The sequence below is a fragment of the Elgaria multicarinata genome, chromosome 1 (assembly GCF_023053635.1).
Source record: "Elgaria multicarinata webbii isolate HBS135686 ecotype San Diego chromosome 1, rElgMul1.1.pri, whole genome shotgun sequence".
NCBI lineage: Eukaryota > Metazoa > Chordata > Lepidosauria > Squamata > Anguidae > Elgaria > Elgaria multicarinata.
The window spans coordinates 94,013,665-94,034,230 of NC_086171.1; the positions used below are offsets into that span (position 1 = coordinate 94,013,665).

At 43.6% G+C, this 20,566-nt stretch overlaps 1 protein-coding gene across 3 annotated transcripts in view; it reads left to right on the top strand.

Annotated features, from left to right (window-relative positions):
* The window catches only part of FAM171A2 (family with sequence similarity 171 member A2), a 210,327-nt gene that overhangs the window by 85,462 nt on the left and 104,299 nt on the right, over positions 1 to 20,566 (top strand). Inside the window, exon 1 of one of the 3 annotated variants that reach the window (XM_063132979.1) lies at positions 10,340 to 10,555. The exons of the other annotated variants lie outside the window; for them this stretch is intronic. Coding sequence (XP_062989049.1) covers positions 10,441 to 10,555 — 115 coding nt within the window. The 5' untranslated portion in view covers positions 10,340 to 10,440. Of the gene's footprint in view, positions 1 to 10,339; positions 10,556 to 20,566 lie in introns of those variants that run through there. 3 annotated transcript variants of the gene reach the window in all.

The following is a 20,566-nucleotide window of genomic DNA, read 5'->3' on the forward strand; positions in this document are numbered from 1 at the left end:
TTTCCTGCAGAAAGATAAAGTCGGACCCCTCTTTATTTAACAATTGCTCAATTCTCTTCCTTTTAACAACTGCCCCCAAACCTTTGACATTGAGTGTTGAAATCCGTATCTTCTTATCCATAATCTTTTTGTTTAATTTCTTTTAGATCCCTTGTGCACCCCCACATTATTAACAAAAACATAAATGTTAACATATAACAACATATAAACACTTTTTTTAACTCCCCCTCCCCTTTTCCCCCTCAAACCCCCTCCCTTCCCTCCCCTCTCCCCCCTTTCCCCTCCTCTACTACTCCGTAGGTGGAACACCCCGGTAATGGCCAACAACCTTAAGGGGGGGGGGGAATGAAGCCCACAGTTCTGAGATGGCAAGCCTCTCACTCATTTTTTTATTTTTTATTATCTCCCTTATATCAAAGCTTTATTTCCCACTTGTGCCTGAACATTCTTCCTCTCCTTCTTCTTGCTGAGATGACAAATCACTATCCATCCCCAGACTTCTCAGCAGCTCCATTCCCTGCTCCAGCGATATTACTCTGTGCTGTTTTCCATCTCGCGTAAATCTCAGGAACACCAGGTAACCCCATGAGTAAGCAATGCCCACCCGCTTAAGCTTTGCCAAAATTGGTTTTACACTTCTTCTCCAGACAACGGTTTGCTGACAGAGATCATTGTAGATTTGGACTGGCGTTTCTTGAAACTTCAACATTGCTATTGATCTCAATTTTTTCATAAATTGCTCCTACTTATTATAATTGCCAAATCTAACCAAAATGTCTCTTGGCATAGCTCTTGATCTATTTCCAGCTACTCTGTGGATTCTGTCGATGTCCTGCTGTGTTATGTCAATGTCGGGAACAAGCTCTTTGAACCATCCTAAAATACTCATTCTCAAATTTTCATCTTGTATTTCAGGGAGATTTTTTATTCTAAGATTCCCCCATCTTCCTTGGTCTCTCAATTGAATCAGCCTCTTCTCATGCAGATCAAATTTAATATTATGCTGAATTAACTGTTGTTCATTCAAATCCACTTGTTTTGATATTTGATTAACTTCTGTTTTAATCTCTTTTACATCTTTCTCAACTTTTACAACTGAAATATGCAAATTTTCCATTTTTTTGAAGACTTCTTCCTTGATCAGTTTTATTTCTTGAAGCATTGCTTGGCTGTTACTTTTAATGAACTCCATCAAATTGGTCTGCAGTTCGTCGAGTGCTGATTTTGGCCCAATGCCAGCTTCTGCCGCCATCTTTTCACTTTGTTGCTGTTCACTGTTTTGTTTATTTTCCAGACCGTTTTCTTCCCCGTTGCAATCACCAGGGGTGTCAATTTTAGTCAATCTTGCTGCCGAGTGGTCTGAGGGGTGTGATTTTTCTCTCCCCCAGGTGGGATTTTTAGCTTTATTTTTCCTTTTTGGCATTTAATCTTCCGATGCTTCTAATTACTGGGCGGAAGTTGATCACATCAATAAATCACAACTTTGATCCTTCCTTTGCCTCAGTTAATTCTTCTAGGTAATGATTAGTAACTATCTCTGCATTCCGATAATGCTGTGATTTACAGCATGAAAGCCTCCCTTAGAGCTACGTAGCTTCCCAAAACCGAAAGTAAAAAGGTTTTAACACTTTTACAGCTCTCTGAGAGACATTTCAAACTTTTCTGCTTGCAGAGATATTTCACCATTCATTATTATTATAAACAGAACTCGCATATCTTGCCAATTAGTGGAGATAATTGTGCTTCTAGGCTTTCTTTTCCGGAGCTGGGAAAAAGCCTACCACTCCATTGAACTGTCAGGCTCCGCCCCCCCATAATATACGTTGTTAAAACATCCTAAAAACATCCTACAATTCTGGATAGGCCTGCCCGAAGAGATCAGTCTTGATAGCTTTCTTGAATGCTAATAGACTGTCAAGTCTCCTCCGGCAGGCCATTCCACAGTCTGGGAGCAGCAGAAGAGAAGGTCCTCTGGGTAATACCCGTCAGCCTAACTTTGACTGACCGAAGTAGATTCTTCCCAGAGAACCTGAGTTTGCGGGGCGGATTGTACGGGAGAAGGCGATCCCGCAGGTAGCCTGGACCCAAACCATGTAGGGCTTTAAAGGTGATAACCAACACTTTATACTTCACCTGGAAACTAATTGGCAGCTAGTGAAGAGATTTTAAAACTGGTGTAATATGGTCACCCTTAGGTGTACCCAGTGACCAGCCTGGCTGCCATATTTTGAACTAGTTGAAGTTTCTGGACTAGGCACTATGTAGAGCACAGTGCTCAGGGGTAGATCATCTGCTTAGGCGACCATATCTCAACTCCGTATCCTGTTCTGAAGCTGGTTTGAAATGAGTCTAAAAAATATGTGCCATCCAAAACTGCTTGGAGTTGATTTGCAACTGCCCTCTCGATCACCTTGCCCTCAAATAGAAGATTTGATATTGGTCTATAGTTATTAAGGTCCAGGGGATCCAGGGAGGGCTTTTTAAGAAGTGGCCGTACCACCACTTCTTTTAAACATGATGGAAAACTCCCCTCCCTGAGAGATGCATTAATAATACATTGTAATTGTAATCTAACTGCAGCTCCTCCCTGGGTGACCAGCCAAGAAGGACAGGGATTGAGAGGTCAAGTTGTCTTCCTCACTCTTCCAAGCAGCTTGTCCACATCCTCGGGACTCATCAACTGAAATTGATCCAGTGTAATTCTATTCGCAGAGTTGCTGGACATTCCATTGAGTGTGTCTAAATCAGCTCTTATCCTAGAGTTTTTATCTGTTAAGTGATTGTTAAAGGCATCACAGTGAACTAGCACAAGCTCTAAAGTCGGGTTCAGGGGGGAAGGTGTCTGCATTAGAACAGTTCTGCTGGACATGAATTCGCAGACATAATGCGGTCAGAGAAGAAAGCTTTCTTCACTGCTCATATTGCCACCCCATAGGAATTAAGATGTTCTCTATGTCGTGTCTTGTTGGATATAAGTCAAGTTTTCCACCATTGGTGCTCCAGTCATCGTCCTTCCCACTTCAGCTCCCTGAGATCTTCTATATACTAGGATGCCCTATTAGAAGTGGGTCAGAGAGGACATTTGGGGGCGATTGTGTCAATAGCCCTAGTCAGGTCTCGATTTCATCTGTTAACCAGGGCTTCAACAGGATCATCGATGGTACCAGCCATAGAACCCTCTAAAGCTTTCTGGAATCCAAGAGGATCCATCAGCTTCGAGGGTGGACCATCTTAATAGATCCGCCACCCCTGCAGGGGCAGATAGCAGCCGTGATACTAACCCTGACCAGAGAATGATCTGTCCATGACAACACAGAGGTATTTATCCGCCTGTTCAGAAATGAATACAGCATCGAGGGTGTGACCTGCTGAATATGTGGATCCAGAGACCAATTGGGATAGGTCAATGTTTGTCATGGATGCCATGAACTCCCGAGCTGCACCTGACAAACTGGCCTCGAATGGGATGTTGAAGTTGTCCAGGACCAAAGCCTGGGCGACTCCCAACACCAGCTCTGAGACCAGTTCTGTGAGCTTGTCCCGGAAGTCTGCTAGGCAGTGGGGTGGCTGGTACACTAACAGAATAAATTTGATCATCCTTCTAGATAATCCACTGCCAGACAGCAAACTTGGCATTTCAGATACTGCCACAGCATCTGGACTGAAAGTGACTACTAAGTTAACTTTTAAGCAGAAAATACTACCAGGTAGCAGCAGTAGGAAGGCAAATTCCTCTTGCCAGATTTGAAAGGGTTTTAAGTAACCCTTCATGGTTGGTTGGTTTTGAAAATAATTTATTGTCCTTTAGTTCTGGTTACATAAATCAAATAATAAGTTGTACATTTACATTGAATTCCAATTCCAATTCTTGCCTGGTTTTAATACTGATATTCATTAACTTGCTTCATATTGTTTCATTACTCCCCACTCTTAAACCCTGGATCACCAAATTTTCTTTCAGACATGTTGAGAAGGGAACCTTTTATCCTTAGTCCTATGCTCTCCATAGCTCTGTAATATTCAGCTTCAGCTTTATTTACAAATTCAATGAACATCCATACCCCTTCGAACTTGTCTTCATTTAATTGTCTTTGTGCAATCCTTAACTTTTGGGCCAATTCTCTAAGAGTGATCTGCCATACTCTCTGGTTCCAGTTTTCAATATAGAGCCTTTTACCATCTTTCCAATACTTGGCAATATTTGGCAATCTTGCCATTAACAATAGATGACTCACTAATTCTATATACAAATTAAGCAAGGCTATGTTATGAGATGGATGGACCCATTGTCCTGTTATTGAACTAGTCTCTTGAAACACTAATATCCAGAAATTATTTACCCCAGGGCAGGTCCACCACATATGTAAATACATTCCTGTGCCTGAGCAGCCCCTCCAACACAATGGGGATGTCCCTGGGCTCATCATTGACAATTTCCTTGGTGTGAGATACCATCTCTGTGTCAATTTTAACATCAATTCCCTATTTTGAATCAATATTGTTTTAAATGGACACCTCTCCCACAATGCATTCCAATTTGTTTAAAGGAATCCTTTGTGATTAATTGGCTGAGGCAGAATATCCCTTGTTTGATTCAACTGGTTGACGAGTATGGGCATGCCATCTATTTTCATAGATGGGTATGTCAGATCTGCATGGAAATATGTATTCAGTTTTAGGTATCACATCAAAGAGAGCCAGGCATGCTTTGTGGCCATGATCAGGCAATGGAGTGGGGATGCTCTGCCTGAGAGTTGAGGTATTTTGATCACAAGGCTACCCATCTCTGTAAGGGCTATAAATGTTAATTTTGTCCTGTTTATCCTCAGAACCTGTATCAGTTGGGTTTGAGACATCCCAGTTGGTAACGAAGCCAAGTAAAAACATACAAACATCACCACAGACTCAAAAATAAATTGAAATGCATTAAACATTAACAAAAATTAAGAAAATTAGTGTGATGATTACATGAGAATAATTTAGAAGATTCTTTGTGACTGCATTATTAGAAACTAGAGAGAAAAAAAAGTCTAAAAGTGAAAATTAAGTACTCTAAACAAAAAAAGGACTTAAGGAGGTAATTCTGGTAGGGTATGTTCGAATGGTTGCATCTTCTATTAGATCTTAAATCCAAACTTTTCACCCAATTCCAGAGCCTTAAGCATAATGGCATTGAAGAGGTTAACTGAATTTGGGATTAAAAGGTGTAGCCTGGGCCCTATCAACATGGAGTTGGATTCTGAAGCATTTTCTGGTTATATCCGGATTTTCATGAAATTGGTTTAGTCTGTCAGCAGCATATGAAGCAAGACAAGCAGAGTACACAAACCCACTTTCATAGGTCTAACAGCACTTGAAAGTGCAATACTTCAGGGATGAGTGGGCAGAGTCCCACAAGTAGAACAGAACATCATCAACACCGTAGGTGCTGCTCAACAAATGAGGGAGGTTTGCTCCCTGCCCTCTCCATGCTCCCCTCTTCAGGGAAGTGTAATGGAAGAGGGGAATGACACCCACACTTCACATTCACCGTTTGTCTTCAGAAGTGAAATGCGCTCCGTTTTCAGTATGGTTACATTGATATGAAGCCACACACAGCCACAGCACTGGAGATGTGTTACTGCATTATTGAATGTCCTGCTCCCTTGGTCATTGTAATGATGGAGAATGAATTACTACCCTGTACATGTTAAGGTGAAACATTGACTTCAACATGTTTCCATGATATGCCACAGCCCTTGCTGAGTGACTATGCTCCTGCGACAGTGAAGTAGCTGCAAAGGTGTGGCAGGAAAAGTTCTTAAAGCCCTTAAAACAAAAGTAAGCAACTATGAAGTAGCAGCAAGGTAAAGGAAGTGAATCAGAAAAACTCTAACCCAGCCCCTGACACCAAAACAGTGCAACTGCAATGTAGTGCAATTTACAAATAGAAATTAGAAGAGGAAAGCCTGAAGTGCCCTGTATTGAAATTGCACAATTGCAGCAGTAAAGAGTGGAAGAGCACTACTGAAAAATAGTGCTAAGTGAAGTTAGAAGGAAGCCTATGTCCAAAGAAAGCTAATGTGAGTGGGGGGAGGGGGGACGGCCCTTGGCCAGGTCACAGACACATGCATGGTTGCTGCAGAGTGGCCACAACATCATATGTGATGAATAATCATGATGTGCTCTTGCTCTGCATTAAATTACCCAGGTAGATTGGCCCTGAGTTTGGTTCTAAGATAGCTTCAAGTCTGGACATGAGTCTAAGTCCCATTTTCAGAAAGAAGGTCCCAATTTCAGAAAATATTCTCAAATCTAACTTCAGAAAGCAAAGAGTTAAAATTATTTGCAAGTTATACAGTCTAAGAGTCTAAAGAGTTCCATAGTTACCCAAATCCTTGGGTCCCGTAGTCAAGGGATGATCAGAAATGAAGCAGCGAGAAGAGTGATATGAAGAAGTGGCATTGAGTTCTTGCTACCTGTGCTTATATACACTTGTTCTGGCCAGAGGTGGAGTGATGAGGCAACCATCTTCCAATCAAAAATGGGCTGCATGGGTGCTTAGACTATCCATTCATTAATCAGAAGTGAGGTGTCCATCTACCCCCCAACAATCTCCCATTTTATGGCGATGTGTTTTGGGAACATCTTCAACATTATCATTAATCTGAGACTTTTCAAAAATTTTACTGAAAGCTATCATCTGCCCATGTTATTTTGACTGAAATGTACAGTGGAGAGCTCACAGACATCTTTGGTCATAAACACTTTTTAACTTTGCAGTCATTGTTTATGCTTCTTGTTATGACTGCCAAAACCAACAGGCATCGAGTAAGGACATTCATCAGCATTCCATATTTGTGCACAATGCACAACACGAGCTTGTTTTATTATGGCTTTAATTTTTGTGAACCGCCCAGAGAGCTTCAGCTATTGGACGGTATAAAAATGTAATAAATAAATAAATAAATAGTCAGCAAAAGGTTTTTCCTCCTAGTTGTTATCTGAGCAAGCATCAGCTCTCCTGTTCCTCTGTTCATTATCAGCAGCTCTGCAAGCACTGCTCACCATGACCTTGCTATTGCTCTGCAGCTGCATCAAACCCAGTCCTTTAAAATCCTAATTTGAGGCATTATAATGCCATATCATTAATTAGCATTAAATCATACATCCATGCACTTCATGGAATCATAGGAAAGGAGAGTTGGAAGGGGCCTGTAAGGCCATCGAGTCCAACCCCCTGCTCAGTGCAGGAATCAACATTAAAGTATACCTGACAGATGGCTGCCCAGCTGCATCTTGAATGCCCCTAGGGTGGGAGAGCCCATGACCTCCCTAGGTAATTGATTCCATTGTTGTACTGCTCTAACAGTCAGGAAGTTTTTCCGGAGGTCTAGCCAGAATCTGACATCTTGTAACTTGAGCCTATTATTCCGTGTCCTGCACTCTGGGATGATTGACAAGAGATCCTGGCCCTCCTCTTTCTGACAACCTTTCAAGTATTTGAAGAGTGCTATCAAGTCTCCCCTCAGTCTTCTCTTCTCCAGGCTAAACATGCCCAGTTCTTTCAGTCTCTCTTCATAGGGCTTTGTTTCCAGACCCCTGATCATCCTCGTTTCTCTCCTCTGAACACGCTCCAGCTTGTCTGCATCCTTCTTGAATTGTGGAGCCCAGAACTGGATGCAATACTCAAAATTAGGCCTAACCAGGGCCAAATAGATGGGAACCAGTATGTCATACGATTTGGAAGCTATACTTCTATTAATGCATTCCAAAATAGCATTTTCTTTTTTTGCAGTCACATCACACTGTTGGATCTACAACAATTCCAAGATCTTTCTTGCTTTTAGTATTGTTAAGCCAAGTATATCCATCTTGTAACTGTGCATTTTGTTTCTTTTTCCTAGATGTAGAACTTGGCATTTATCCCTATTAAATTTCATTCTGTTGTTCTCAGCTTAACACTCCAGCCTATTAAGGCCACTTTGAACTTTGTTTCTGTTTTCCATAGTATTAGCTATCCCACCCAGTTTTGTGCCTCTGCTATAGTACAGTGGCCAGATAAAAAAGAGGGTAGGGCTCCTGCAGCTTGGACTGTTGTGATGAAGAGAAAATTTCACCAGGTGCTGTATGAATACAAATGAGACCTGCTGAAATTCCATTTTCTATACAACTGTTAAGGAGTCCTGTCCTCCTTTCCATATGCTCACCCTACATTTGGGTGGTTCCCTTGGCTGTAGGACTCTGGATTCAGGCCCCAAAGCCCAGCCCTAGTTGCGCCACTGTTCCTATTCCCTCTACCCCTTTACTTAACAGTTTGTTTTCTGGTTCCTTCCCACTTTTATTGAGTTTTATTTATGAATCCTTCCTGTTTCATCTATAATTGCATGGTGGCTTTCCAGCAAGATTTGAACAGAATGCAGTAAAGATGCAAAACTCATACAGAATCTTGAATAAGGCTGCTGAATTTGCCTGAATTAGCATTCATATGTCTTCTTTTGGTGCCATGCCTTTTGCTACAAGCTGCTCTTCCTGAAGTATGAAAAATTTGGATCTTTCTGTCAGGGCGGAAAATTTATCTCCAGAAAGACAAGCCCTGGAAGAAAACTGGACTTGGCACAGAGTTTCACACAGGTGGTGCTTATTAGTGTTGGAACTGTAAAGGTCGTAGATAAGGGATGAATTTCTCGTCTTATCCCTTAATTGAATTATTGGATGATGAAACTGTGTCATAATACTGTCTATGAAATGTATACATATATATGTTTTGCTTGCTGGTCGTTGATGGTTGTGGTGTGTCTCTTGTTGTTAAAGGAAGATTTTGTTTAGGAACGTTAATATTATATGCCTCAGTAAACTCTATTGCTGAAGAATCCACTTGTGTGAGTATTTCTTTTGAGGAAGGCACTCAGTCAGCTGTGCAGGGAGCCAAACGTACGCGACAGTTTCCTCCTCATTGTTCTAGGCTGCAGAAGTGGTTCTGTTAGTGTAATGGAAGTGTGATGTAGAAGTGCTAGCAAAACAAACCATTTTGTTAAAGTGTGATGTAGTGGCTAAGGTGTTGGACTGGGAGTCGAGAGATCCGGGTTCTAGTCCCCACTCGGCCATGGAAACCCACTGGGTGACTTTGGGCCAGCCACAGACTCTCAGCTCAACCTACCTCACAGGATTGTTGTTGTGAGGATAACATGGAGTGGAGTAGGATTATGTACGCCCCCTTGGGTTCTTTGGAGGAAAAAAGGCGGGATATAAATGTAATAAATAAATAAATAAAGTAGCAGCTCTATGTGCTTTAATGAGTGCCCATTACTATATCTTGTAGTAGTGAATTCCATAGTTTAATTATGCACTGTGTGAAGAAGCACTTTATTTTATCTATCCTGAATCTCCTACCAATTAGATTCATGATATGACTTTGGGTTCTAGTTTTTGGAGATAAGGAGAAAAATATCTCCTTGTCAATATTCTCCACACCATGCAGAACTTTGTACACCTCTATCATGTCTCTCCTTAGCCTCCTTTTTTCCATGCTAAACAATCCCAGCTGTGTAGTCTTCCCTCATAGGGGAGAGGCACCAGCTTTTTAATATTTTCTGTACTTTTTCCTGCTGTGCAATAATCTGTTTTTGGGTTGTTGCTGTTGTTTTGGTGTGGTGACTGGAACTCTATAGAGTATTCCGCCTGAGAGCACAGCCCACATCCCCCCTGTAGTTGCACACTGCAGGGGAAGAGTAGTAGGGTCAGGTATGTTGTTCTTCAGCCTGCCTGCTATTATTGATCTCATCTTCTAATGTGTTTGCATCTGAGAAAGCCCAGAATATTCTGGAAAATCAGTAGAAAGCACCATTCTAGGTTTAGAACTCCAAGTTTTGAAGGACACTTGGACAAGACATTCTGGCTGAGCTGGGAGACACGCTAATCAAGGGTTGTTTCCCATTCTGTTCCTATCCCTCCGCCCCCGCCCGGTTGATTAGCACGTGGTCCGAACTCAGCCTCTGAATGGGCTAGTTAGTCTACATCCTCACCGCCACTGTCAGCTGCTCTCCTTTTTCTCATCATCGTTCTCGCATCCTTCTTGACAAGCAAAGTGCTGGTGAGCAAACAGGCAGTGGCATCGCCTGCTCTTCCTTAAGTTGAACCAGCCTCCTGTTCCGCACATGCGAAGAGGCGCACTTCTTTCTATCCCCGCCATACATTGTACAGGATTGGACACAGTTTCTAGGGGAGACGCGAAGGGCGGAGCGCTGGAAAGGGAGGCGGCGGGGCTGGCTCGCTCCAGCAGGTGGAGCCGCGGTAGCGTCTCTCCCTCGTTCCCTCGGGCGGGAGGGGGCTGTCGGGGACCGAGATACGCAATCGCAGGCGCTCCCACGTAACCGGATCCCATAGAGCCAGCCAGTCACTGCCGAGGTTTCTCCGGACGCGCCATGGCCGGGTAGCGGGGAGCTGGTGGGGGCGGCCAGAATGCTGCGGGCGCTGGCTCAGGCGATGCGTCTCGCCATCCTTTTGCAACTGCTCGTCGGCCCCGGCTGGCCAGCTCGGGGCAAAGCGCAGCTGGGGGAGTCTCCCAGTCCGCAGGGTGAGTGGATGCGAGGCTAGTAAGGCAAGGCAAGGCAAGGCGCACCCAGGGCGAACGGGTTGGAGTGGCGCCCGGGAGACCGGCCGGCGGGCGGGCGGGGGGCGGGGGGCGCGGCGGCCGCATTGAGGTCTGTATATTGAATGGGGGGGGGGCGTGGAGGAGGCTTCCGTCTCCGCGGTGGACATCTGGAATCTGCTCTCCGTTGCGAGGGTGAATGGGTGGGGCACCTTTGTCGGGTGGGAGTTGCTCCTTAAAATTCTTGCGGTGTGTGTGTGTATTCGCTTCTGCGCCGTTATATGATCTCACCATCCCAGTCAAGTTGAGGGGTCTTACACATATTAGCTTTGCCGCGCTGGATTTTGAGTCTGTCCCCGGCTTTTATTTATCATTGTATGTGACTCCAGTATTCCTTCTTCATCCCCAAAGAGTAAGGGGGGACCCATCTACTTTTGTAACGTGAATAAGGAGCCGCGATGGATGCAAGGTGGGGGGAGGATGGGGGAAAGAAGAAGGGTGGGTCCGCGCTAATTCTGGGTACACGCGCGCGCGCGCGCGCACCAGCCTTATTGTCTCTCGATATAGTGAGGCCCATTGTCTACTCCAAAAGCACTCGACGTGGAGAACCTCCTCCCTGGACAAAAGAAGTCAAAAGGGGTAGGAATCGACAGCTACTTCTTGAGGTCTGAGCTATGACCGTGGGAGGGGTTGAAAAGGAGGGTTGTGGGGAAGGGTTGTCTATTCTTATGGCCGACTGGAACTTTTAATTTTTTATTTTAATTTTTGTGAACCGCCCAGAGAGCTTTGGCTATTGGGCGGTATAAAAATGTAATAAATAAATAAATAAACTTCCTTCTCCCCCTCTCCCCCATCTTTTAGGCTGCGCACAGCACAGTAGCATTGCCCTGCCCATCTTTCTGTGATCTTCACACCATTTTACTCTTCCCTTTTACCGTTATCTCCTTACATGGTAATCTGCTAGTTTCCCCTATACATGCAGCCCATCCAGGGTCTTTCCCTAGTGGCCTGAACCTTTGTCTGCCTCTTCATTTAGCCACCATCTCTGTGATGTATGTCTCTTCTTTTTGTACATTTCACCCATTTCAGTCATCTTCCAACAAATTGACTCTTGTTCCATACCCATTCTTTCTGTCTTTGACCCTTATTGATGTACCTGTTGTTCTGCATTTTATTTATCTTGATAGATCTCACATGCATGTATGTCACTCGATGTATTGCACCCAAATTTGTGAGCTCCCAGCATTGAACAGAATTGTGTGTGAAATGTCAAAGGCCAGATCTACATCAAGCAGGATATGACACTTTGAAAATGGTGTGAAAACTCTATATGGACTGTGTGCTGGGCCCCAACAGTTTCAGTACTTTTATAAACCATTTTAAAGTAGTAGTGTAGATCCTGCCAAGAAATCTCTTATTTGTGGTGTTTGATCTGTGATGGCTCTTCCATACTTGCATATGTGGCCAGGGTCTGTCAGTCTAACATTATCCTATTTACCTATCTCATGCATATTCCATCTATACAATGTTTTTTTTCTATTTATCTGACTCTTTAATCTATTCATCTCCTGTCTACTTATTTGTATTTTTCCAGGTGCAATGGTGATGTAATTCTCTGCCTTCATCCCCTTCTGAGCACCATGTTCTTCCTTCAGGGGATCCTTGCTTGGAACATGGTGTGTGCCTTAAAAACAAAGGTGGGCAGAAAGTAGATCTCTAGAAGTTTTGACTTCAACTCCCAGAAGCACCTGCCAGCATGGCCAAAGGTAAAGAATGCTGGGAGTTGCAATCTAAAACATCTGGAGCTCTCTCTGCTCACCGCTGCCTTAAGAGACATCTATGAAGAGCTGCACTAAAGGGGAAAGCATCTCCCTGTAGTGGTGACAAATGGCAGAAATGGAGGAATAGCACGGTGTGGTTGGGTGTAGGGTTGGTGCAAGTGTCCAGTTGGTTCTGTGAGGGCAGCGGATCACCTCATGGACCCAACTGGATATGCTCAGCACAAGGGCAGACCTGTGTCCCAGCACTTGTGAGTGCCTGCAAGCACTCAGGTGCAGGTCGACTGTGGGAAAGTATGCTTTCCTCTGCTCTGCTCCAATTGGGGCCTTAAAGGTCCTTGCAACGCAAGGCACCTTGTATTAAGAGGGCCTTTAAGGCCCCGATTGGAGTAGTTGGGAGGGTTGGAAAGAGTGCTTCCCGGAGCCTCCAGAAAGTGTGCAGTTCCCCCGGGCATGCTAATGGTGGCTGACATCAGCATGCCCAGGGGAATTATGCACTTTCTGGAGGCTCTGAGAAGCACTCTTTCCCCTTGCTCTGCTCTGAAGCCTTCTTTGTGTTAACAGGGCCTTTAAGGCCCCCATTGGTGCAGAGGGGAGGGAAATGTACAATCTCCGGAGGGTGTGGAAATTGCGCATTTCCCCCTTCTGTGCTAATGGTGGGCCATTGCTGCCATTAGTGCAGGGGGGGAGAAGGTGCTCCGCATAGGCTTGCACAGTGGATGCTATATGCATCCGTAAATTTCTAGTTGGGTGTGCGTGAAGGGAAAGTGACCTGAGGGTAGCTGCATGATACAGCCTCCACCCAGCTGAGGGGGAAACAAAAGTTGAGAAAGATTACAACCATTCAACATTCACATTAAGGCACTATATCAACACAGAACGATATACAATGCTGCTAAAAATATTGTACTGACAAAAGACTTGTCCTATCCTATGAAATGTGGTGGGATGGGTTGTAAAGTGAAGGGATTTTATTAGTACTAAATAACTATAACAAATAAATAAAATAAAATAGTGATGGTTAAATCTGCCACTATATATTTGAGATCTGGCAGTTTGCCCCAGTTATTAACTTGTGCCTAAAGCTTAACCCTAGAACCTGTTTTCCACACTTGGGCTTGCAAGTAACATTTAGGATGCCTCTGAACAGCCATGAAGCCCTCAGCCTCTGTAATCCAAACATTGGTGACATGGGTGAAGGGCTGCTAAGGTGGGCTGTGGCTTCCAGGCCGGCATTAGCTCCAGCAACTATCTTCTTACAAATTAATCACTAATTCTATTTCATGTTTTTATTTATTATATTGTGTTGTTTCCTTCCAGAAGTTTAGAGCAGCCTACAAAGGGTTCCTGTGTGGCCTTCCATCCCAAATAATGTTAAGACTCAGACCTGCATAGCTACATCAGGCACCTTCAGTCCACCCACTATCTAAATTTGCACCAATTTAAAGGCTGGGAAATAAATGGAGGGGAAATTTTCTATGCCCTGAAAGGAGAGGGTAGGAACTATAACTCCCTTTCTGCATTTGCTGGAGACTCACAGAAGTGTTGAAAGGGAGGTGGACACTAACAGATGTCAGTATAACACTTAATCGTGAGAGGATTACATTGCCAAGTACATTGTGTCCCACCACACTGCCCCCAGCCATTGGTTCATTTACTTCAGCCACATTCTTTTCCCTTTTGCAGTGCTTTTGAATTTCGTAAATGGTTTCTCCTTTGTCTTACAATTCCACCCCACCCACCCCGCCTGGTCCGTCACAACTATGCGCAAATTAGCCCATATGCTTATATATAGTTTTGTTTGTGTCCTTGTAAGTTACCTACTCCACTTCAGCTTCCCATTCAGCTGAAACCTACACAGAGCCCTTGCAAAAGACTGGGGGCGGGGGTATGATCCACCCAACCCCCCAATTTATGCAAATAGTGGGACCTGGAAAAATGTGCAAAATATTTTGGGATTTTTTTTAAAAAATCTGTTGCAATCCACAGTTGTGGAATTCCATCGGGCTCAAATGGAATGGAATTCACACAAGCTGACCGAGGAGCCTGGAAAAGTTGGAGTCTGGATCCTCTCAGAAAAAGACAGCCAAAGCAAGTAGAAGAAACACACTTTGAGGAGGTTGGCCCTACACTTAATACGGCTTGTTGGCAAGGCCTATGACTGCAGCCATTCTCTTCCTGTACCAGTTTTCAACAACTTGCAGCCCATCAGGTTAGATGCAGCCCACCAGCCAGTAATGTGGATGGTCTGCTGGCTGTTCAACAATACCATTTTTGCAGCCTCAAGTTAGCAGTGGAAGCAGGAGGCTTGCTTGAGTCCCTGGCAGGCTGTCTTACATGACTGTGAAGCTATTTGCAGATTGGTCACAATTTTTTTCTCTTCTGTTCTGGCAAATGGGGAGGGTAGAGCCTTCTCTGTAAGTTTTGTGTGGTCCCACTGAAAAGAGTGTTCCTGCCAAGTTCATATCAGGCCTGATGGACAGTGCCAGTTTTTGAACCTGCACAGTAGCAGTTGCTGAGATGTTTGTATGTGGTATGCTACCCTTGGCATCCCATAGCATATTGTATCCTACTGTCTTTATGTTGAATCCCACTCCCTGTGTGAAGAAGATAAGGATCCTCCAGATAATCTTGGCTTTGCCCCACCGCACCCCCCACCCCCCACCCCCCCATAGCCTGAAAAAGGTGATCAGGCTATGTGCTTGCTTTTCTGCTCTTAGAATATTTCTTGTAGTTGAAGTAAGTTGAGCATCTGGGAAAATCTGGATCCAACATCATTGGTCTCCTATGGCCTTAGCTAGACCTAAGGTTTATCCCGGGATCGTCCCGGAGTCATCCCCGTTCATTGGCCAGGTTGGCTGAGGGTGATGGCAGTTGTAGCCCAACAACATCTAGAGATCCAAGGTTGGGACCACTGGTAGTGTTACTCTAAACACTATGGCCTTAGCTAGACCTAAAGTTTATCCCGGGATCGTCCCGGGGTCGTTCACGTAAATGACACACAGGATATTCTGCAAGCAGGCAGGGACGATCCCGGGATAAACCTTAGGTCTAGCTAAGGCCAAAGTCTCCTATCCTATGGTATGCTTTCAGGTTTGGTTTCTATTAGTGTGATTTTGAGGAAGCATTTTGGAGAGATGTAATCCTCTTGACTCCCCTATTCAACTTCATTGTTGCCAGTTCCCTCATTTTAGAAAAGTTTCTTTTGAAGTCAATTGTTGACTGTGTTGGTCTTCCTTGGCAACTTTTCATTTAAATACATATAAATTTTAGCAGCACTGTGATATCTGTTTCCAATTGGTTCAACAGCACTCACATCTTGCACTAGGCCCTGGGCAGCACTCAGGTGGATTGCTAAGCGCTTAAAATATTTGGGGTGAAACTTTCCATTGGCATCAATGGAAGGTTTTTTTCTAAGATTAGTTGCCATGTGGAGGGGTGGGCAGTTGGGGAGTTACAGAGCACAGAGAAGGGAAGAATAACTGTGATCCTCCTAGAAATCCAGCCAATGTGGGGATAATTGAAGTCAATCATTACTTCAGCACTTTCTCATTGGATGTCTTCTTGATCTCATTTTCCGTCTCAAGATCACCCAGAGCGTTCTGGTCCAGCATGTTCCCAGTACTAAATTAACTTTTGGAGGTGGATATAGTCACTCTTGTGTTTCTGTAGAGGAGTCTGCCCATTTTTAGGCTTTCTGGTCTGCTTGACACTGTGCCCCCTTTGATGTACAGAGCAACATCAAATCCAGTATGTCTTTCCTTGTCCTTGCTATAGAGTTTCAATCTAGAGATGGTTCTCTCTATTCCAGCAGTTTTTTGTTAGGCCTACTATATGTATCTTCTCCTTTAAAACCAAACACTTCAATTCCCCCATCTTGGTGCAGAAGCATATCTCTTCTGCAGATGTCTCTGGTGTGTGTATCTTCTGCTATAGCACTTAGGCCTCTTTGACTGACTCTCCTACTTCACCATATACTCATGGCTATTTCCTTCCCATCTCCATCTGGGCAATTGGAAACATTTTCACCTTCATCCTGCAAGAATGAATAATCTGAACCAATGCTTTTTAATTCCATAGAGTCCCATTCCCTGTTCAATGCAGGAATCCACCTTAAAGCATGCCTGGCAGATGGCTGTCCAGCTGCCTCTTGAATGCCTCTAGTGTGGGAGAGCCCATAACCTCCCTACATAATTGGTTCCATTGTCATACTGCTCTAACAATCAGGAAGTTTTTCCTGATGTCCAGCCAGAATCTGGCTTCCTGTAACTTGAGCCCGTTATTCTGTGTCCTGCACTCTGGGAGGATCGAGAAGAGACCCTGGCCCTCCTCTGTGTGACAACCTTTTAAGTATTTGAAGAGTGCTATCATGTCTCCCCTCAGTCTTCTCTTCTCCAGGTTAAATATACCCAGTTCTTTCAGTCTCTCCTCATAGGGTGTTGTTTCCAGATCCCTGGTCAACCATGTTGCTCTCCATTGAACTCCCTCCAGCTTGTTTGCATCCTTCTTGAAGTGTAGACATTTATTTTGTCTCATTCTGGGTTGTGGTCAAGCAAGTCTTGATTTCAAAAATCTGCAAAACTTGTAGAGACTTGTAGAAACTTGTAGGGAGGTGCATATGTACCTAGAATAGGGATCCATATTTCAACTCTCTGAAAAGACTATCATTTGTCCACGCTCTCAGTTGTTACTAAGGTGTGACAGAGCCATCCAGTGCAGACCACCTCCTAACACATTCCCAGTCTGTTACTGCCAACCTGCCAACCTCTCCCTTGCTTGTCCCAGGCATTGCATTGATTCTTTCCAATGCTCCAAATTCTCCAACTGCTTCTCCTTCCCCTACTCACGCTACCTGTACTGTGCTCCAGACCCGCAGTCACAAACAGTATTCATTGTTGGGCATTCCCCAGACCCTAACCATACATCAATCACCAATGTGATATTCTATTAGACTTCCTACTGTTCTAAAATATTTATGCTTCACTGGATTGATAACAATGGAGAGAAAGTCACCTCTGCCATTTATAAACTTGGGCAAGTCATTGTCAGTGTCTTGCTGTGGCTGGTTCAGGTACAGTCCTGAGGCGGACTCTAGGACAAATCTGTTTTGAAGGTCAAATGGCAGGCAGAAGTCAGAAGGGAAACAGAAGATGAACAAATATCCTCTCATGCTGACATATGCATCCAGGGGTTGGAGACTTGTCATATTTGTGATGGGCATGTGTGATGTAGTGGTTAGAGTGTTGGACTTGGATTTGGGAGATCTGAATTCTAGTCCCCGCTCAACCATGAAGCTCACTTGGTGACTTTGGGCCAGTCACTGACTCTCAGGTTGTTGTGGCTAAAAATGGAGGGGAGGAGGACTGTGCAAGCCATCTGGAGTTCCTTGCAAGGTGGGATATAAATGTAATAAATAAATATAAATAAATACTGGTAAATTTGCTGCTTGGTGAGAAGATTGTGGCTATCACATGCCATCTTGGTACCTTTGCAGATATGCTGGGGTGCAGCCAGTGGTTGTTAGTTTATACCAATGGTGTGGGGAAATATAGTTATGAGGTCCTGGAAGCCAAATTTAGGTTGCTAGGTAGGAGGTTGAAAGCCAGGACCACCAAAGTAGTTTTCTCTGAAATGCTACCTGTTCCATATGCAAGGCCAGCTGGAGAGGTGAAGCTAAGGAGCGTCAGTGCACAGATGAGATGGTGGGATAAAGGGGAGTGGTTAAGATTTGTTGGGCAAATGTTTTTATTGAGTTTTCAAAAAAACAAACAGAGAAAGCAAAAACAAAACACATTAATACTAATTCACAATCCCTCCCCTTCCCTCCCCAAGCTTGGTCAATTTCAAAATTTTCTTCTTCCATATTTTGTTTTCTGCTTCTATTCCAATGTGTTATATTACTTTATCCTATTTCATTCATTTTTATTTTTTCATGAATCACACAAATTTCTATAAGCTTCTGCCAAAGTTACTCTGTTTGATTCTTTTTCATATAGCATATATATCTTCGCCAGTCCTCCTTAAAAGTATCTGTTTCCTTTATTCCTCTATGTACTCTTAACTTTTGTGTCAGCTTTTCATTTATTGCTATATCCCAAATTTTCTTTTTCCTCATAGATATTGTCAACATCTGAGCTGTCTTCCAGTTATTTGCTATTAATTGCCTTGCGGCTGTCAACAAAAAGCCAATTAATATTTTTTCTCTTATCTCTCTATTTTCTTTTACAAATGTATTCAACAAAGCTAACTCTGGTGTTTTGCAAATCTCTTGATCAGTATTTTTTTCTATTACTTGAAAAATCTTATCCCAAAACTTCCTAACCTTCATACATTCCCATCACATATGAATTTGGGTTCCATTAGTTTCACACCCTCTCTAACACAAAGGTGATAAATTCTTATTCATTTTTGCCAACTTCACCAGTGTCAGGTTCCACTTCTGGATTAGTTTTAGTGCAACTTCTTTTATTTTTGCGGTTATTGTTTGAAAGGGAAATCTTTCAAACAATCCTATTCTCCATTCTCTGTCTCCTCTTCAATGTCTCTTTCCCATATCTGTCTTATTGTTACATTCCCCCTTATCTCTATCTTTATTAAGATTATGTATATTTGTGTTATAATTCATAATTATTTGTGAATTTTTCCCATTCTGTTAAATCTCTTGTACTTTGCCTTATTATTTTCTAATTCTTATAAATTGACTAATTTACAACCAAACTAACTATGACATTCCCATATTTTTGTGCATGGTTGTTCAAAATTTCTTGTCTTATTATTATTATTATTATTATTTATTGCATTTTTATACCGCCCAATAGCTGAAGCTCCGTGGGCGGTTCACAAAAACTAAAACAATTCAAAGTGTAAAACAAACAGTATAAAAACATGAGATAAAATACACACATTAAAACGAATTAAAACATACCATACATGATTAAACATCCTGAAAACATTTTAAAATTTCACTGGATAGGCCTGCTGGAATAGATCAGTCTTTATTGCTTTTTTAAATTCTAAAAGACTGTCAAGTTGACGAATCTCCTCCGGCAGGCCATTCCACAGTCTGGGAGCAGCAGAAGAGAAGGTCCTCTGGGTAACAGTTGTTAATCTAGTTTTTGCTAGCTGAAGTGGATTCTTCCCAGAGGACCTGAGTGTGCGGGGCGGATTGTACAGGAGAAGGCGATCCCGCAGGTAGCCTGGACCCAAACCATGTAGGGCTTTAAAGGTAATAACCAACACTTTGTACTTCGCCCGGAAACTAATCGGCAGCCAGTGAAGAGATTTTAAAACTGGTGTAATGTGGTCACCCCTAGGTGTACCAGTGACCAGCCTGGCTGCAATATTTTGGACTAATTGAAGTTTCTGGACTAGGCACAGAGGTAGCCCCATGTAGAGCGCATTACAGAAGTCAAGCCTTGAAGTTACCAGTGCGTGCACTACCGTCTTTAGGTCTTCTAACTCTAGGAAGGGGCGCAGCTGGCGTATCAGCCGAAGCTGATAGTAGGCACTCCTGGCCGTCGCATCTATCTGGGCTGTCATTTGGAGCGACGGATCCAGAAGCACCCCCAAGCTGCGAACACAGTCTTTCAGGGGGAGTGTAACCCCATCCAGAACCGGTTGACACACCTCCAAACCTAGGTTGTGGCCTTTGACAGCGAGCACCTCCGTCTTGTCTGGATTCAGCTTCAGTTTGTTTTTCCTCATCCAGGCATTCATTCAGAGGAGACACACTATCCTTAGCTGACGCTGTTATTGAAGGCATAGAGAAATATATTTGGGTGTCATCAGCATACTGATAGCACCCCGCACCATGCCTCCGGATGATCTCTCCCAGCGGTTTCATGTAAATATTAAATAGCATTGGGGAAAGGATTGCACCTTGCGGTACACTGCACAGCAGCTCCTTTTTTGAGGAGCAGCTATCCCCAAGCATCACCATCTGGAACCTGCCCGAGAGGTAGGACTGGAACCACTGAAGGACAGTGCCTCCAATTCCCAATCCCCTCAGGCGATCCAGAAGGATACCATGGTCAATACCTATCCCTGCACAGAAATACAGGCGGATGAGATTGGGAGCCCCGTCGAGAGCGTCTGGATTAAAATAAATGGGGCTAGGAATAAAAAGAATATGATAATCGGAGTCTACTACCGACCACCCAATCAAGGAGAAGACGAGGACGAAACTTTTGAGAAACAAATTACCAGTGTTTCAAGGAAG